Genomic DNA, 18423 nt, shown 5'->3' with positions numbered 1-18423 from the left:
AACAGTGCCAAGAGAGGGCATCCCTGTCATGTTCCTGACTTTAGGGAGAAAGCTCTCAGTTTTTCCCCATTGAGGATAATACTAGCGGTGGGTCTCTCATATATGGTTTTTATGATCTTGAGGTATGATCCTTCTACCCCTACTTTCTTGAGGGTTTTCATCAAGACAGGATGCTGTATTTCGTCAAATGCTTTCCCTGCATCTATCGAGAGGACCACGTGGTTCTTGTCCTTTCTTTTATTGATGTGATGTATCACATTGATTCACTTGTGGACATTGAACCAGCCCTGCATCCCAGGTATAAATCCCACTTAATAGTGGTGATTAATTCTTTTAATGTATTATTGGATCCGGCTGGCTAGTATCTTGTTGAGAATTTTTGCATCCATGTTCATCAGGGATCTTGGTCTGTCGTTCTCCTTTTTAGTGGGGTCTTTGTCTGGTTTTGGAATCAAGAATCAGTGTCTTTAATACTATCCCATCTTTCTATCCAGAAACATGCTGGAGGTCTACAATTTTACATATATTTTACTATGATTTCTTTAAAAATATTATGACTTTTAATATACAGAACGGTATCACTATGTGGTGTACCTGAAATTAATATAACGTATGTCAACTAGACTTGGATAATAAAATCTTTTTTCAAAAGTATTACGACTTTTCTCAAACTTCTTATTTTGATTGATTGTAGATATTTTATCCATAGTTACTTAGTCCTGCAATTGTAAATGGGATCTGTTATTCCATTCTATCTTTTTATTTTATTTCACAAACTTTTCCAATTTCTGGGAACAGTCCTGATTTTCCTCCTCCTATCTTACTCTTTGAGTAGCAGTTATTTCCTGGAATTCCTTAAAACTGTGTCACTTTCATGAAGGGATCTTCCTGCTTTACTTTTCTTGAGGCTTTTCTCCTGGTAAAAACACAATGAGACCGACAAGCACAAAAGTGAGAAGACCTCAAGTCAGCGTACATGTCCTGCATTCTCCAGAGCAAGCTGATTCTTGACCCACCAGGTTTTTTTAATTTTTTTTTTAATTTTTTTTTCAACGTTTATTTATTTTTGGAACAGAGAGAGACAGAGCATGAACGAGCGAGGGGCAGAGAGAGAGGGAGACACAGAATCGGAAACAGGCTCCAGGCTCTGAGCCATCAGCCCAGAGCCCGACGCGGGGCTCGAACTCATGGACCGCGAGATCGTGACCTGGCTGAAGTCGGACGCTTAACCGACTGCGCCACCCAGGCGCCCCAGTTGACCCACCAGTTTTGATAAAATCCGTGACCCCTGCCCCAAGGGTTTGAGTAAATTTTCTGAACACCAAGTTTCCGGGGCAGGATCTGGGAGGGCAGCTTTGGTAGTTTCGATTCTCACTTTTGGACGACAGGGGATCGGACGCCAAAGGGATTTGGAAAAGGCAAGGGCAGTATGCAAAGTTTTAAAATCCTCTCCAATTCTTGATCACTTAAAAATACCTAGGTTTACTACTTTCCTTCTTTTCTTAACAGGTTCATTCTTAGTGGACCCGGATGGTCTGAATGTCACAGACCACATAACAGGACTTCTCTGAGATGTATTGTTATCTGTGGGAGGGGCTCAGGTCCTCTCCCTGATCTCGCTCAGGTTTCTTCAGTGGCCAGGACAGTCCTCAGGCCTACAGGAACCGGCAGCCCCGGGGAGCTGACTGCGCTCCCCGGGCTGGGGGCTGCCAGGGTCTGAGGGATGAGAGTCTGGTGTTTGGATGTGTGCATGCTTGTGAAATGCCTTCAGACGTGTGTATGTCACACAAGGTCACCTAATGTTGGCCCCTGTAGCCACTAAGCCTACTGATGCAGGCTGTCTAAACCTACTGATCTAGGGAGCCATGGGGGAGTCTGAGGTTGGTGGCAGCAATGATGAGGCTATAGCTAAACCAGAGGCACTGGCCACATGGAACAGTCCAGGTCTAAATCTTTCCCTGGGAGGGGCAGCTGGCTGGCTCAGTCAGTATGAGCAGGCAACTCTCAATCTTGGGATCATGAGTTCAAGTCCCACAGTGGGCATTTGGCTTACTTAAAAAAGAAATGTTCGTAAATCTTTCCCTGGGGACAGTGACCCTGAATGATGGCTTGCCTTCCTCACTACAGACCTAGAGCACACAGCTCCCCTCAGGGACAGCCAGGGGGTTTACTCACTGCTTTTCCACATCCTGGATGGAGTCAGGCAGAGGTTGATTCCTGGTTTCAGGAAGGAGTGAGACAATAAGACCAGCGAGGATGGAGAAGATTCCATACGTGATCCAGGGCAGGTGGGGAGAATACACAGTTAGGATCATCAAGAGGGGAGACAGCGCTGCCCCAATATAACCAGCCATCCCCAGGATTCCTGTGACAGTTGCCCTTGGGGTGCAAACAATACAAAAATAATTTGGTATAAATCCACACATGTAATTTGCGATTTATTATTTTGCTTTGATTATGGGAGATACCACAACAGTGCTTAGATACATGAAGGTTGACAATATACTCTTACATTTCAAATATGCTCTGTCATTTGCTGGCAACTTTTTTCAAGTGCCATTAGGACAGATTTTCATTATTTAAAAACTACTCTCGGGGCGCCTGGGTGGCGCAGTCGGTTAAGCGTCCCACTTCAGCCAGGTCACGATCTCGCGGTCCGTGAGTTCGAGCCCCGCGTCGGGCTCTGGGCTGATGGCTCGGAGCCTGGAGCCTGTTTCTGATTCTGTGTCTTCCTCTCTCTCTGCCCCACCCCCGTTCATGCTCTGTCTCTCTCTGTCCCAAAAAATAAACATTGAAAAAAAAAATTAAAAAAAAAAAAAAAACAAAAACAAAAAAACAAAAAACAAAAAACTACTCTTAGCCATAGTTCAGTGGATTTCGTGGTTCAATAGATTAGGTGAGGGATATGTTAAAAAAAACTTAACACGGTGCCTTGCCAAAGCAGATTTTAATAATTTCCGGCTGCAATTTTTGTTACTGCCAATGCTATTATAACTGATGCTTTAGGGGCGCCTGGGTGGTGCAGTCGGTTAAGCGTCCGACTTCAGCCAGGTCACGATCTCGCGGTCCGGGGGTTCGAGCCCCGCGTCGGGCTCTGGGCTGATGGCTCAGAGCCTGGAGCCTGTTTCCGATTCTGTGTCTCCCTCTCTCTCTGCCCCTCCCCCGTTCATGCTCTGTCTCTCTCTGTCCTAAAAATAAATAAACGTTGAAAAAAAAATTAAAAAAAAAAAATAACTGATGCTTTGGATAATGACTCAGTTTTCTTCCTGCTCTAAATGTTCACTAGCTGGGAATGGTCTGTGTTGCCCCTACGGGACCTTCCATGAGATTTGTACCTGATTACGGTAGGGATTAGTTCGTTTCCATGGGTAGAAGAACTCACAACAGCTGCTGAACAAACTCCGACTCCCAGGGCTGACAAAGAAAGACGCAGGGTCTGCATTTCTGGAGAGGAAGACCAGTGAGACTCGGGAAGAAAATTAGAGCCAAAGGAACCACCATCCACCAAATTGTAAATGAAAAAGACACAATTAGAATATTCGCATGTGTTAGATGCATCGCAGGGAAAGCGCACAGGGCAGAGAATGTCTAGTGACCAGTAGCTGAGAAACGTGACCGATCTGTATGTTACAACTTCAACAGAGATGAAGAAACCTGAGTTATTTTCATTACCTCTCTCTTACATAGCGGAGATTTGCCAAAGATGGAGAGGGGAACGTGAGTTTGCTTTCATTAATTCTGCCCAGTGTCTCCCTCTGCCTTCCATGTACAAAGTAGGACTGTGATATGAATAATTACTGAAGGATGTGAAACTTATCCGCATCCTTGAGAAGTTTAAGCCCTGGGTACGCAATATTGATGTAGGGCTAGTACTGCAGTAGAATAATAAAAAACAGGAGTTTCGGGGCACCTGGGTGGCTCGGTCGGTTAAGCGTCTGACTTCGGCTCAGGTCATGATCTCATGGTTCGTGGGTTCGCGCCCCGTGTCAAGCTCTGTACAGACAGCTCAAGAGCCTGGAACCTCCTTTGGATTCTGTGTCTCCCTCTCCCACTGCCCTCCCCCTCTCACTCACTCTCTTTCTGTCTCTCTCTCAAAAACAAATAAACATTAAAAAAAAGAAGAAGAACAGGAGTTTTATGGTATGGATAAGCTGGAGTGGAACTCGACCTAGAGTGCTATGTGTTAAAATCTTTTTTAATGTGTATTTATTTGTGAGAGTGAGAGACAGAGCATAAGCAGGGGAGGGGAAGAGAGAGAGGGTGACACAGAATCCGAAGCAGGCACCAGGCTCTGAGCTGTCAGCACAGAGCCTGGCACAGGGCTCAAACTCACCAACCGTGAGATCATGACCTGAGCCGAAGTCGGACAGTTAACCGACTGAGCCACCCAGGCATCCTGATCTAGAGTAATATTTGAAGATTTAAGAATAAAGATCCATATTAGGGAAAAAATAGTTGGACTTTGGAGACCTCTGGAAGAAAATTTCAGGGTTCAGTTTTGTATTCGATAATTTTAAAAAATTTCATGAAACCGTTATATAACACTGGGGTAAGCTGTGTAGTCCAGCAGCAAACATGTATCATTGCTGACATCCAGGATCAGGGCACAGCTGTCCATCTGGGATCCTGTAAAGTGCACAACTTTGCTGGGAGTTGAAGCGTGGGGACCACCTGGGTTCCCCTATTCATTACATATGATCATTTCATTTAGCGAACTTGATTCTAAGAGAGGCTTTAAGTCCTTAACTGCTTATTCCTATGGTATACTTCTCCACCTGAAGACAAGATACTTTGATTTCCTTGAAGTCAAAAAGTTCCCAACACCAGGATGGCAGTGATGGGGACCTAATACAAGACTAGACATCAGGGAGTAAATTGTCACTGAAGCTGTAGTAACCAGAAAGCAACCAGGCAGAGGAAGTGATGGTAAATTGTGTCCTCATATGGGACACAATTATATATAATGGACACAATACCATCATTTACAATTACAAGCGTGATTGGTCATAGCCAAAGGGCAAGTGGTCCACTGCTCTCCTAGAGAAACTTTGAGGAAGAAATGGTACCAATTACCAGATACTTCTCACATGTGATGAGGATAGCCATATGTCCGAGCCAACGTGTACTTGACCTTTGACTCTTTCCCAGCCAAATGGTAGAATCTGTCCTAAATCCTCAGATTGGTTTTAGGGGATCATTAGAAACATATCCTCCCTTTCCTTGTGTGAGCACAGTCCCTGAGTCCCTGAGCTCTTTCCTTTCTTCAGCCTGTGTTCTTTTCTCACCTTTGGGCAGAAATGTGGTGATCAGAATGGAGATTCCAAGGAAGGGTAAGAAAATCATCTGGCATGTTCGACGGCCTATATGATTCAGTGCCAAAACCGCAATATAACTGGATGGGATGTTGACTAGGCCAAAGATAACCTGGGACAGGAAAACGTTGCTTCCAATGTGCTGGATGTGGAGAACCAGGCCATAAAAAGACATGTAGACTGAAAACCTGTGGAACCAAAGAAAAAGATAGACGTCGTGAAGTTTAGACCTTATTCTACAAATGACAATCGTAAATATTGTCAGACAGGCAGCCAGTGGTTGGTGGGAAAAAGGCACGGTCTGTTTTATAGAATATTCTACATGGTAATGATTTAAAGACTGTCGGGGCGCCTGGGTGGCGCAGTCGGTTAAGCGTCCGACTGCAGCCAGGTCACGATCTCGCAGTCCGTGAGTTCGAGCCCCGTGTCGGGCTCTGGGCTGATGGCTCAGAGCCTGGAGCCTGTTTCCGATTCTGTGTCTCCCTCTCTCTCTGACCCTCCCCCGTTCATGCTCTGTCTCTCTCTGTCCCAAACATAACTTAAAAAAAAAAAAAAAAGTTGAAAAAAAAAAGACTGTCATAAAATGCTGCATGATGATGGAGGTCATAATTGTTACCCTTTTTTGGTGGGTGAGGGTACAGTTATTAAGAATACATAATGAGGCTTTCTAGGGTTTTAGATTTCTTTTTCTATATCCTCATTTGGGCAATTGTTGCATGTACGCATATGTAAATATTCATCGGAAAGAACAAGAGACATTAAGCCAGTCTTTACTGTGATTGAAGTTCACAGCCTCAGTTTCCAGCTGATGAGCCTTGCAGGTGATGTAATAAATAAAACTCATTGTACAATTAGTTCTGGGTCAGTCTTTCCTTAACTAAAAGATGCAATTATCTTTTTTTTTAATGTTTATTTATTTGAGAGAGAGAGAGAGTGGGGGGGGGGGGGGGAGAAGGGCAGAGAGAGAGGGAGGGAGAATCCCAAGCAGACTCCACGTCATCATTGCAGAGCCCGACATGGGGTTCAATCCCACTACTGTGAGATCATGACCCCGGCCGAAACCAAGAATCAGATGCTTAACCAACTGGGCCACACAGGTGCCCCTAAAAATGCAGTTATCTTTATAGCATCCTCATGTTTTATCTCAAAATCTGTCCCTGCAACGGGTTGTACCCTTTGACAGGAATAGATTCACGTCTCCACCATTTGAATATTCTTCATGCACAACGTGAAACCCACCTCACAAAAGACATCAAACAGATCCTTCTGCGCAGTGTAGGCGTGCGGAATATATCACGCAGAGAAATTTTTTTCTGGGCTGCCTCTAGCTCCTCTTGCATGCTGGATCTCAAAACCTTTAAGAACGATGGCAACAAGAAACTGTTCAGTTGTCACAAAATGTAGGCACCAGGAGGCCCGTCACGGAGGATAAGCTAGGCCATTTGCTATTATATTTAGTAGGAGATAGAGACACCAAAGATGTCCTTGCATGTGAAAGGTGAATTCAGGAGTGAAAGGAGCTTTAGGATAATGATGTAGCAACAAGGACTTTTTTTAAAAAAAATTTGTTGTAAACGTTTATTTATTTTTGAGACACAAGAGAGACAGAGCACGAGGAGGGGGAGGGGCACAGAGGGAGAGGGAGACACAGAATCCGGAACAGGCTCCAGGCTCTGTGCTGTCAGCACAGAGCCCAACACGGGGCTCAAACCCACAAACCGTGAGATCATGACCTGAGCTGAAGTCAGACGCTCGACTGACTGAGCCACCCAGGCGCCCCTCATGAGGATTTTCTAGCCATGTGTGAGGTTGCAAACATGCATATGGAATTCTACCCAACACACCTCGGATACTTAATTATTTCTTAAATATTCAGATACTATCAACTTAATTCTCATGTCACTTTTACACATGAAACAATACCGGGGCACCTGGGTGGCTCCGTCGGTTGAGTGACCGAACCTTGATTTTGGCTCAGGTCACGATCTCATGGGTTCGTGAGTTCAAGCCTGGCATCGGGCTTTGCACTGACAGTTCGGAACCTGCTTGGGATTCTCTCTCTCTGCCCCTTCCCCGTTTGCTCATTCTCTCTCTCTCTCTCTCTCAAAATAAACTTTAAAAAAATGAAGCAATACCATGAAGTCCACTGGAAGAATTCCATGAGGAAGGGACTTGGGAGAAATACCCCCCCCCCCCCCATCAAATGAAGACCAACCAGATTAAGAATGTCTTCAAGTTGCAGAGCTCACTCAAGCAGCAAAATGCTGGACTTACCCTCTTGGAAGAGAAGAGTCATGATAGCATCTCCTTCCTGCATCTAACACTCAGAAACCCAGGACCACCGGCCACTATCACAGGGGCATTCTAGGAATGGCCTCCAAGGACACTTAAACTTGGGCCAGATGAGGCCTGTTGTACCTGTAAGGCTGGCCTCAAATCACAGCCGATATCAGAGTAAAAGTTTGGGAGACACTGACGTTACTTCACCAAGGCCATTCATTTTCAGTGAGAAAGCAGAGATGTTTCCAGAAGAATTGAGGGAGGCAATGCGAGGTCATTTGTGGGCATTAAAGGAGCTACTCCTACCTGGTAAAAAATTCTTATTCAAGGAAGAGGAAGCCTCTATTCAAACGGAGAGCCCACTGGATCTTTGTTTTTTAAACGCATCTGTTTCTCTGATTTTCCTTTGCTAGTAAATAAAAAAACCGTGCCAATCATAGCACCACGCTGGGGTGGAAAGCATGCAGTAGCCTCCTGTCTGAAGTCTTGCCCATTGGTGTCCTGGAATCAGTGGGTACAAATTCACAAAAGCCCCTTGTTAAATTTTTAGATAGTTTGTGAAGCAGTTGCCATGATGCTCGTGGCTTTGACTGACAATGGCGGTGGTGTTCATACTATAGAAGTTGACAATCACCACAAATTTGAGATCTATGGATTTTGTGTTCCTCCTATAATGTTAGGTGCTAAACATTTACCAGCACACCACTGGCTCGGCCCCTCTGCAGTCATTTGGACTCCTCTAAATTGCAAACTTTTTAATAATATTTATTTATTTTTGAGAGAGAGGGAGGGAGGGGCAGAGAGTGAGGGAGACACAGAATCCGAAGCAGGCTCCAGGCTCCGAGCAGTCAGCACAGAGCCTGATGCAGGGCTTTGAACTCACAGACTGCGAGAGATCATGACCTGAGCCGAAGTCGGCTGCTTAACCGACTGAGCCACCCAGGTGCCCCTATCCCTGCCTGGTTTAAACCTGGCTAGTTCTACCTTAACCTGTAAGACCCATTTCAAATGTAACTACCTTCGAGTAGCATTAAGTTCCTACACATCTGTGATCCAGGTTATGTCTCCCTCTTCGGTATTCACATATCACCCTTGCTTTATTTCAAAGAGGCTTTATCAAGCCCATAACCTTACCTATCTATTCATGAACCTAGCAGTGGACCCACCTGCAGATTCTGGCAAATGGTCCACACATCCATGGACCCAGACAGCAGGCTCGCTGATGAACCCTGCTCACTAGTCTCCCCAGAATCCCACCCATGGTGACTGGTGGAGGGTCTATGTTTCCTGCCAAAGCCAGACTGTAAAGACTGGAGGAGGTGACTCCTTCTTCAAATGCACAAACACGAATTAGGGGGGAAAAAAAAACAAAATAAATATCGATAAGAGAGTTGATTCTTTTAAAAAAAAGATGAGGGGCGCCTGGGTGGCGCAGTCGGTTGAGCGTCCGACTTCAGCCAGGTCACGATCTCGCGGTCCGTGAGTTCGAGCCCCGCGTTGGGCTCTGGGCTGATGGCTCAGAGCCTGGAGCCTGTTTCCGATTCTGTGTCTCCCTCTCTCTCTCTGCCCCTCGCCCGTTCATGCTCTGTCTCTCTCTGTCCCAAAAATAAATAAACGTTGAAAAAAAAAATTTTTAAAAAGATGAACAAAATTGACAAACTTTTAGCTAGACTGACCATAAAAGAAGCGAGAAGACTCAAACAAATAAAATCAGAAATGAAAGGGGAGACATCACAACCGATGCCACAGAAATTAAAAAAAAAGATCATAAGGGACTATAATAAAAAATTACATGCCAAAACGTGGATGCCCTAGAAGAAATGGATAAATTCCTGGAAGTATACAAGCTACCAAAATGGAATCAAGAAGAAGAGAAAACCTGAAGAAACCAGTAACTAATAAGGAGATTGAAACAGTAATAAAAAGTATCCCAGAAATAAAAGCCTAACACCAGATAGCTTTACAGGTGAATTCTAACGAACATGTAAATTATCAACACCGATCCCTCTCAAACTTTTCCAAAAACAGAATAAGAGGAAACACTAACAAATTTGTCTCATGAGGGCAGTATGCCTCTGATACCAAAGTCAGGCAAAGACACCAGAAGAAAAGAAAACTACAGGCCAATATCCCCGGCGAACAAAGGTAAAAAAAATTATCAGCAACATATTAGTAAACCAACTTCAACAGCACACTGCATACCATGAAGCAGTGGAATTTATTCCTGGGATGCAAGGATAATTCAACATAAGCAAATTTTAAAAATGTGATACACCACATTAGCAGAATGAAGGTTAAAAATCACGTGATCATTTCGGGCCGCCATGGTGGCTCAGTCAGTTAAGCATCTGACTTCAGCTCAGGTCATGATATTATAAATCATGGGTTTGGGCTCTGCATCGGGCTCTCTGCTGTCAGCACAGAGACTGCTTCAGATCCTCTGTCTCTCTCTCAAAAATAAATAAACATTAAAAAAAAATCATACGGTCACCCCAATAGATGTAAAAAAGCATTTGACAAAATTCAACACACATCCACGATAAAAATATAAAAAAAAACAACTCTCAAGAAACAAGGTATTGGGGCGCCTGGGTGGTGCAGTCGGTTAAGCGTCCGACTTCAGCCAGGTCACGATCTCGCGGTCCGTGAGTTCGAGCCCCGTGTCAGGCTCTGGGCTGATAGCTCGGAGCCTGGAGCCTGTTTCCGATTCTGTGTCTCCCTCTCTCTCTGCCCCTTCCCCGTTCATGCTCTGTCTCTCTCTGTCCCAAAAATAAACGTTGAAAAAAAAAAATTAAAAAAAAAAAAAAAAGAAACAAGGTATTGAAGGAACTTACCTTAAAGGCCATCTATGAGAAGCCCACAGCTCATATTATACTCAATGGTGAAAAACTGAAAGCTTTTCCTAGACAAGAATGCCGCTTTAAATCAACATAGGGTTGGGAGGTCCTAGCCAGAGCAATTAGGTAAGAAAAAGAAACATGAGGCACCCAAATCAGAAGGGAAGAAGTAATTATCTCCAATGGTGGATGACATCGTCTTATATGTAGAAAACCCTAAAGACACCTCCAAAATACTGTTAGAACTAATAAATGAATTCAGTAAAGTTTCAGGATACAAAGTCAAAATATAAAAACCAGTTGCATTTCTATACACCAGCAACAAACTATCTGAAAATGAAATTAAGAAAACATCTGTTTACAATAGCTTCAAAAATAATAAAGTCCTGGGGTGCCTGGGTGGCTCACTAGGTTAAGTGTTCGATTTCGGCTCAGGTCATGATCTCATGACTCGTGAGTTCAAGCCTCGCGTCCGGTTCTGTGCTGATAGCTCAGAGCCTGGAGTTTGCTTTGGATTCTGTGTCTCCCTCTCTCTCTGTCCCTCCCCCACTTGTGCACTCTCTCTCTCTCTCTCTCAAAAATAAATAAAACATTAAAAAAAAACAAAGTCCTTAGGAATAAACTTAGCCAGGGAACAAAAGACCTGTATACTGAAAATTATAAGCACTGAAGAAAGAAACTAAAGCAGACATAGGAAAAAAGGGAATACATCCCATGTTCATGGATTGAAAAAGTTCATATTATTAAAACACCCAGGGGTGCTTGGCTGGGTCAGTCAGGTAAGCATCTGACTCTTGGTTATGGCTCAGGTCATGATCTCTCAGGTCATGATCTCGCAGTTTCATGAGTTCAAGCCCTGTGTTGGGCTCTGTGCTGGCAGTATGGCACCTGCCTATGATTCTCTGTCTCCCTGTCTCTCTGTCCGTCTCCCATTCACACTGTTTCTCTCTCAAAATAAATAAGTAAACTGAAAAAAAAACACCCATCGTACCCAAAGTAACCTACAGATTTAATACAATCCCTATCAAAATCTTAATGGCATTCCTTACAGAAATAGAGAAAACAATCCTGAATTGATGGAAAGGCTTCCAAATAGGTAGGATTTGGGAATCTACAAAGTGCTAGGGAGCAGGAAGTCCAGGAAGAGTCTTGTAGTAAGAATGGCCAGGTCTGGGTGCTTGCCCCTTGGATGTCAACTTTCACCAACGTTCACATCTTGGACCATCAATTGGCCTTGCCCTTAAGACATGCTTGCAAAAAAAAAAAAAAAAAATTCTTGCCCCATGCCTAGAAAAAAACATGGCACCTGACTGACGGTTCCACCAGACGGTGTCCAACGGGAAAGAGATGATTCCCTAAAAGAAAACCAGGTTGCAATTTGGAAGTACAAATGGATACTGGGCAGCTCAAAATCAACAACGGCCACTGGAGGTGGTCAGCACCAGACCACAAAAAGCTTAGTGGGCCATATTTAAGGACATGACTTTAATCCTAAATGCAAGAGGGAGTCTGTAGAGGCCGTTAAGCAGGAGCGAGGTGGTTAACAGGATCAGGCTTACATTTCTGAAGGACCCTCTGGCTTCTTTCTAAACAATGGATGAGAATGGGGCAACAATGGAGGTGGGAGAGAAGCTAGCCAGAGGGAAGAAGGATTTGGAGTGCAGTAGTAAAAATGGAGTTGAGAAATGGTTGGACAGATTCAGAATATATTAGAGAATATACATATTTTTTTGTCTATGTGTTAGTGTTATTCTTTCTACAATCTTAATGTTTTTTTCAATTTTGATTTCTATTTCCCTCACAAATGATTCACATATGTGAATGTTGTAAATTGCATCAAATCCTTTGCATGATGAAGTGTCAAATTTTTAAAAAATTTTTAATGTTTGTGTATGTATGTATGTATGTATGTATTTGTTTGTTTATCTTTGAGAGAGAGAGTGGGAGGCAGAGAGAGAGAGGGACAGAGGATCCGAAGCAGGCTCTGCACTGACAGCAGAGAGTCTGATGTGGGGCGTGAACCCACCAGCCGCAAGATCATGACCCCAGCTGAAGTCGGTTGCTTAACCGACCAAGCCACCCAGGTACCCCTCAAATAAATGTTTTTAAAAGAAGAAGGAGGAGGGGAGGGGGAGAAGGAAGAAAACAATCCTGAGTTCCAGTCCAAGGTGGCAACATAGGAAGACCCTGAACTCACTTTCCTCCACAGGGCACACTAATCTATACCTATTTTTAGAGAAATTGATCCTGAAGAAGAACTGAGGGTTGACTGAACAGCTTCTGCACAACAAATGACAGAAAGACCACACTGGGAATGGCAAGACAGATGGAGACACGGTAGCTAAGGGAGCCCCCATCTCGGTCACACTGCACACTGGAGCGAGGAGGGGTAGTGCTGAAGGACTATGAACAGACTCGTCTGCCCTAGGGCTCAGGGGGAAAAAAAAAGGCCAAAGTTGAAAAGAGCACCTAAAATAAAGTATAAAAGATTAAGATTATGTTTATTAAAAATAAAAGATTAAGCCCTACATCTCTGCCAAATGGCAGGGTTGCTGTTAGAACACTCTCCAGGTCAGAGGTGCTGGTGAACGCCAGGGTTTACATTGCCCCTCCACCTTGATAGCATAGATGGGAGCAGGGTCCAGGCGCCTAGGCCAGCTTACTGCCTCAGTGAGCCCTGGGCCCCTAGTCCATACCAGCTCCAGTGATCACCAAGGTGGCCCCAGTGTGCTGCACACCAGGACACCCCTGGCCAATGCTCACTACGGCTCGGGCTGTCTCTCCTACATGACACAGGTGTAAAGCACCTTGGAACACTCCAGGCCTGCACCACTTTGGCTCCAGATGACTTTCAAGGGTGCTTCCTGTGTGGAGTACCCTTGGACCCTCCCTGGACTGCACCCACCTCAGCTCCAGCCACCTGGTGTGGTGTCCCCTGTACAGAGTGCCCCAGCCTACCCTAGCTTGCACTCACTTCAATTTCAGCTGTCCTTCCAAGGACCAAGGTGGGACCACCCTGGCCCATGCCCACTTCAGCTCCAGGCATCCCACCAGGACAGCCCTAGCACGGAGTGCCCCAGGACCCCCAGCCACAGCTCCAGCCAGCCATCCAGCAAAAGGCACCAGGTACGCAGAGTCTACCCAGGGGCTAACCATACACAAGATGATTCTTTCAAGTTTCAGAGAAATGGCTGTTCCAGCTAATTCATAAAAACAAACACAAAAAGTCAAGCAAAGTCAGAAGGCAGGGAAACATGCTCCAAATGAAAGGCCAAGACAAAACCTCAGACAAAGAACTAAAGGAAAGGACATAAGCAATCTATCTGATGAGTTCAAAGTAATGGTCATAAGAATGCTCATCAGACTGAAAAGAAGAGTGGATGAACTCACTAAGAACTTCAACGAGGAGACAGAAAATATAAGAAAGAACCAAACAGAGAAAAAAAAATACAATAACTGAAATGGAAAAAGACACTAGAGGGAATCAACAGCAGTATAGAGGATGCAGAAGAACATATCAGTGATCTGGAAGACAGGGTAATGGAAAACACTCAAGCTGAAGAGCAAAAATAAAAAAGCATTTTACAAAATGAGGATAGGTTATGGGAGCTCTTAGATAACATCAAGGGAACAAACATTCACATTATAGAGATCCTAGAAGAAGAGAGAAAGAGAAAGGGGTAGAAAACTTATTTGGAGAAACAATAGATGAAAAATTGCCTATCCCGGGCAGAGAAAAACACACCTAAATTTAGGAAGCACAGAGAGCCCCCCCAAAAGATGAACCCAAGGAGTTCCACTTCACAACACATGACAATTAAAATGCCAAAGATTAAAGATAAAGAGAGAATTTTAAAAAGCAGCAAGAGAGAAGCCACCAGTTAGAGGCCAGGGAAACTCCATAAGCCTATCAGCTGATTTTTCAGCAGCAACTTTGCAGGCCAGAAGGGAGTGACATATTCAAAGTGCTGAGAGGGGAAAAAAAAAAAAAAACCCTACAACCAAGAATACTCTACCCCGCAAGAGTATCATTCACAATTGAAGGAGAGATCAAGAGTTTCCCAAACAAAAGTTTACAAAGTTCATCACCGCTAAACTGGCCCTATGAGAAATGCTAAAGAGACTTCTTTAAGTGGCAAAGAAAAGACCTTAATTAGAAGTGAGAAAACTCTAAAAGGAAAACATTTTCATAAATAAAAGCAAATTTACAGGAAAGGTAGTAGAGCAATCACTTAGAAAGCTGGTAGGAAGGTTAAAAGACAAAACTAGTAAAATCGATTACATGTAAAGAATTAGTTTCGGGAACTCACAAAATAATGATGTAAAATATGATAATATATACATAAAATGTGGAGAAGGGGATAAAGAGGAAGTTCTTTTAGAATGTGTTCAAACTTAAGTAATCATCAACTTAATATAGACTACTGTATACTTGAGATGCTATATATGAACCTCATGAAAATACAGATAAGAAAACCTATAATAGACAAAAAATAAAGGGAAAGAAAGCCAAGAACAACATTAAAGAGACTCATCAATTACAAGGAAAGAGGACACAAGAAGAAGAAAGGAACAAAGAAGGGCTACAAAACAACCAGAAAACAATTAACAAAATGGCAATAAGTACATATATATCAATAATTACTTTAAATGTAAATGGTCTAAATGCTCCAATCAAAAGACATAGGGTGGCAGAATGGATTTAAAAAAAAAAAAACAAAAAAAAAAAAACCAGACCCATCCATATGCTGCTGACAAGAGACTCACTTCAGACCTAAAGACGCGGACACACTGAAAGCAAAGGGATGGGGAAAAAATATTCCATGCAAATGGAAGCAAAAACAAAATTTGGGGTAACAATACTTACGTCAGATAAACTAGACTTTAAAACAAAGACGGTAACAAGAGACAAAGAGGGGCATTGCCTAATGATAAAGGGAACAATCCAGTAAGAGGATACAACACCGTTGGTGGGAATGTAAATTGGTGCGGCCACTGCCAAAATCAGCATGGAGGTTCCTCAAAAATTAAAAATAGAAATGCCATATGATCCAGTAATTCTACTACTGGGTATTTACTCAAAGAAAACAAAAACACTAATTCAAAACGGCGTATGCACCCCTATATTTCTTACAACATTATTTACGATAGCCAAGATATGGAAACAACACAAATGCCCATTGGTAGATGAATGGATAAAGAAGATGTGGTATATGTATAATATATATGTATGTATATAATGTATGTATATGTATATACATACATATACATAAATATGTATACATACACATATATGCACATACAGCCATAAAAAAGAATGAGATCTTACCATTTGTGGCAACATCAATGGACCCAGAGGATATTATGCTAAGTGAAATAAATCAGACAAAGACAAATACCACAAGTTTTCACTTATCTGTGGGATCAACAAAGCAAAACAAACTAAAAAAAAACAGAAACAGATTAGTAAATATAGAGAACAGACTGATGGCTGCCAGAGGGGTGGGAGGTGAGCAAATTGGATGACGAGGAGTGGGAGGTATAGGTTTCCAGTTGTGGAATGAATAAGTCATGTGGTAGAAAAGTACAGCATGGGGAGTATAGTTAATGGTGTAATAGTGTTGTATGGTGACAGATAGTAGCTACATTTGTGTTGAGCATAGCATAATATATAAGGTTGTTGATTCACTGTGTTGTACCCCTGAGACTAACATAACATTGTGTGTCAACTGTTCTTCCATAAAGAAAGAAAAAAATCCAGAAATTCATATGGAAACACAGAAGGCCCTGAATAATCAAAAGAAGTTTTAAACGGAAACCAAAGCTGGAGGTGTCACATGTTCCGATTTCAAAATATATTACAAAACCACCGTATCCAAGACTACGGTACTGGTATAAAAACAGAAGTACAGCCCAATGGAGCGGAATAGCAATAAACTCAGCATATGCGGTCACGTGATCTTGGACAGCGGTGTCGAGAATTCACAGTGGGGACAGGATAGTGTCATCCATAAATGGTGTTGTGGAAAACTGGATGTTCCCATATAAAAGGATGAAACTGGAAACTTATCTTACCCTGTACACAAAAATCAATTCACGAAAGGTTAGAGACTAAGATGTAAGACTGGAAATAAAGAAGCAGAGAACAGAATGGTGTTTGCCAGCTGCTGGGGGATTTGGGAAATGGGGACATATTTGTCAAAGAGTACAAAGTTCCAGTTACGCAAGGTGAATCAGTCCTAACGATCCACTGTACGGCTGTCTATAGTTATAATACTATACTACATATTGAAAATTTGCTATTAGTAGGTGTATTATTGAGTGTTATCACAAAAAGTAATGAATAAAAAGGGCAGGAGAAAGTTTTAGGAGGTGATGGATATGTTGATTGCATAGGTGGTGGTAATGATGTTTGGATGTGTGCTTATCAGATTCACCAAGTTGGATAAATTAAATACGTACAGCTTTTTGTATGTTAATCATACCTCGATAAAGTTGTTTTAAGAAAAATCTTTCGGGGCACCTAGGTGACTCAGTCGATTAAGTGTCTGACTCTCGATTTCAGCTCCAGTCATGATCTCACAGCCATGAGATCAAGCCCATGTTGGGCCCCGCACTGAGCATATAAGCCTGCTTGGGATTCGTTCTCTCCTCTGTCTGCCTCTCTTCCCCCTCTCAAAATAAATAAATAAACATTAAAAAAAGAAAAAGAAAAATCTTTCAGATCTGCATTGAACATGTTTCCAGCAATGTTTTATTGCTCCTCTTTGACTGTCTAAACCCTAAGCCTTCCCTTTTTCAATTAAACAAGGGTAGATGATTTTTTCCTTGTCTCTATTAGCTTTCTCTCCATTCTCTTATCATTGCCAACAGGAAATTTAACAATATAAATACCATCTGATCTGGCAACACCACTTCCGGTTATGTAGCCCAAAGAATTATAAACAGAGAAGAGATATTTGCATCCACATGTTCATTGCAACAGCAGCCAAACCATGGAAGCAAGCTAAATGACCATCAGTGGATGAATGGACAAAGAAAATGTGGTGTATACATACAACAGAATATTATTCATCCATAAAAAAAGGAAATCCTGCTATATGCCACTACCATCGATGAGTCTCGAGGACTTTTTGTTAAATAAGGCCGTCACAGAAGGACAAACACTGCATGATTCCACCTATATGAAGTATATAAAATACTAAAATAATAAGACAATAAATGGAATGGTTGATCAGGGACTAGGGACAAAGGATATGGGAAATCGCATTTCAATGGGTAGAGAGTTTCAGTCACGCAAGATGAAAAAGTTTTAGAGATCATTGTACTTAGAGTTAACAATACTGTATTGTACAGTTAAAAATTTAAGAAGAGGGGCGCCTGGGTGGCTCAGTCGGTTAAGCGTCCGACTTCGGCTCAGGTCACGATCTCGCGGTCCGTGGGTTCGAGCCCCGTGTCGGGCTCTGGGCTGATGGCTCAGAGCCTGGAGCCTGCTTCCGATTCTGTGTCTCCCTCTCTCTCTGACCCTCCCCCGTTCATGCTCTGTCTCTCTCTGTCTCAAAAATAAATAAACTAAAAAAAAAAAAAATTAAAAAAAAATTTAAGAAGAGATAATCCACGTTAATTTAAAAATGAATATTAATTTTTCTCTTATTAATACTAAAGTTCCTTAAAACATGGAATTCTGAACCACACTGCTGGTCAAGATCCAGCACTGTGCCTAGCACATTATGATTTTTTGATAAATAATTTATACGTTCGTGACATGATGAACGGTTTACTTTATGACCCACATCAATATCTGCCTTCCAAGCCCAGGGTGAAAAAAAAAAAAGGCTTCTCTGAGGCATTTCCACTGAGTGATGCTCTTGGAACTTGTAATAAGTAGAATGTAAACTCCAAAAAGCAGAGATTTGGATTGTTGTGGCCAATGCCATATTTCCTGGAGAGAACAGAAGTGGCCCAGGGAGGCACTCAGTAATACACCATTAATG

At 42.7% G+C, this 18423-nt stretch overlaps 1 protein-coding gene across 3 annotated transcripts in view; it reads right to left on the bottom strand.

Annotated features, from left to right (window-relative positions):
• Positions 1-513: 513 nt before the first annotated feature.
• LOC101094449 (solute carrier family 22 member 9) overlaps positions 514-18423 on the bottom strand; it is a 35326-nt gene continuing 17416 nt past the window's right edge. For 2 of the 3 annotated variants that reach the window (XM_045039468.1, XM_003993538.4), the window contains 5 exons: positions 6552-6667; positions 5286-5500; positions 3336-3444; positions 2176-2379; positions 514-916 (listed from right to left, as the gene is read on the bottom strand). In XM_045039468.1, coding sequence (XP_044895403.1) covers positions 856-916; positions 2176-2379; positions 3336-3444; positions 5286-5500; positions 6552-6667 — 705 coding nt within the window. In that variant the 3' untranslated portion in view covers positions 514-855. The remainder of the gene's footprint in view (positions 917-2175; positions 2380-3335; positions 3445-5285; positions 5501-6551; positions 6668-18423) is intronic. The other variant, XM_019812568.3, reaches the window with a different exon arrangement.

The sequence above is a fragment of the Felis catus genome, chromosome D1 (assembly GCF_018350175.1).
Source record: "Felis catus isolate Fca126 chromosome D1, F.catus_Fca126_mat1.0, whole genome shotgun sequence".
Lineage (NCBI taxonomy): Eukaryota > Metazoa > Chordata > Mammalia > Carnivora > Felidae > Felis > Felis catus.
The sequence above is the reverse complement of the archived record's forward strand: the minus strand, read 5'-3'. Positions and strand labels throughout refer to the sequence as shown.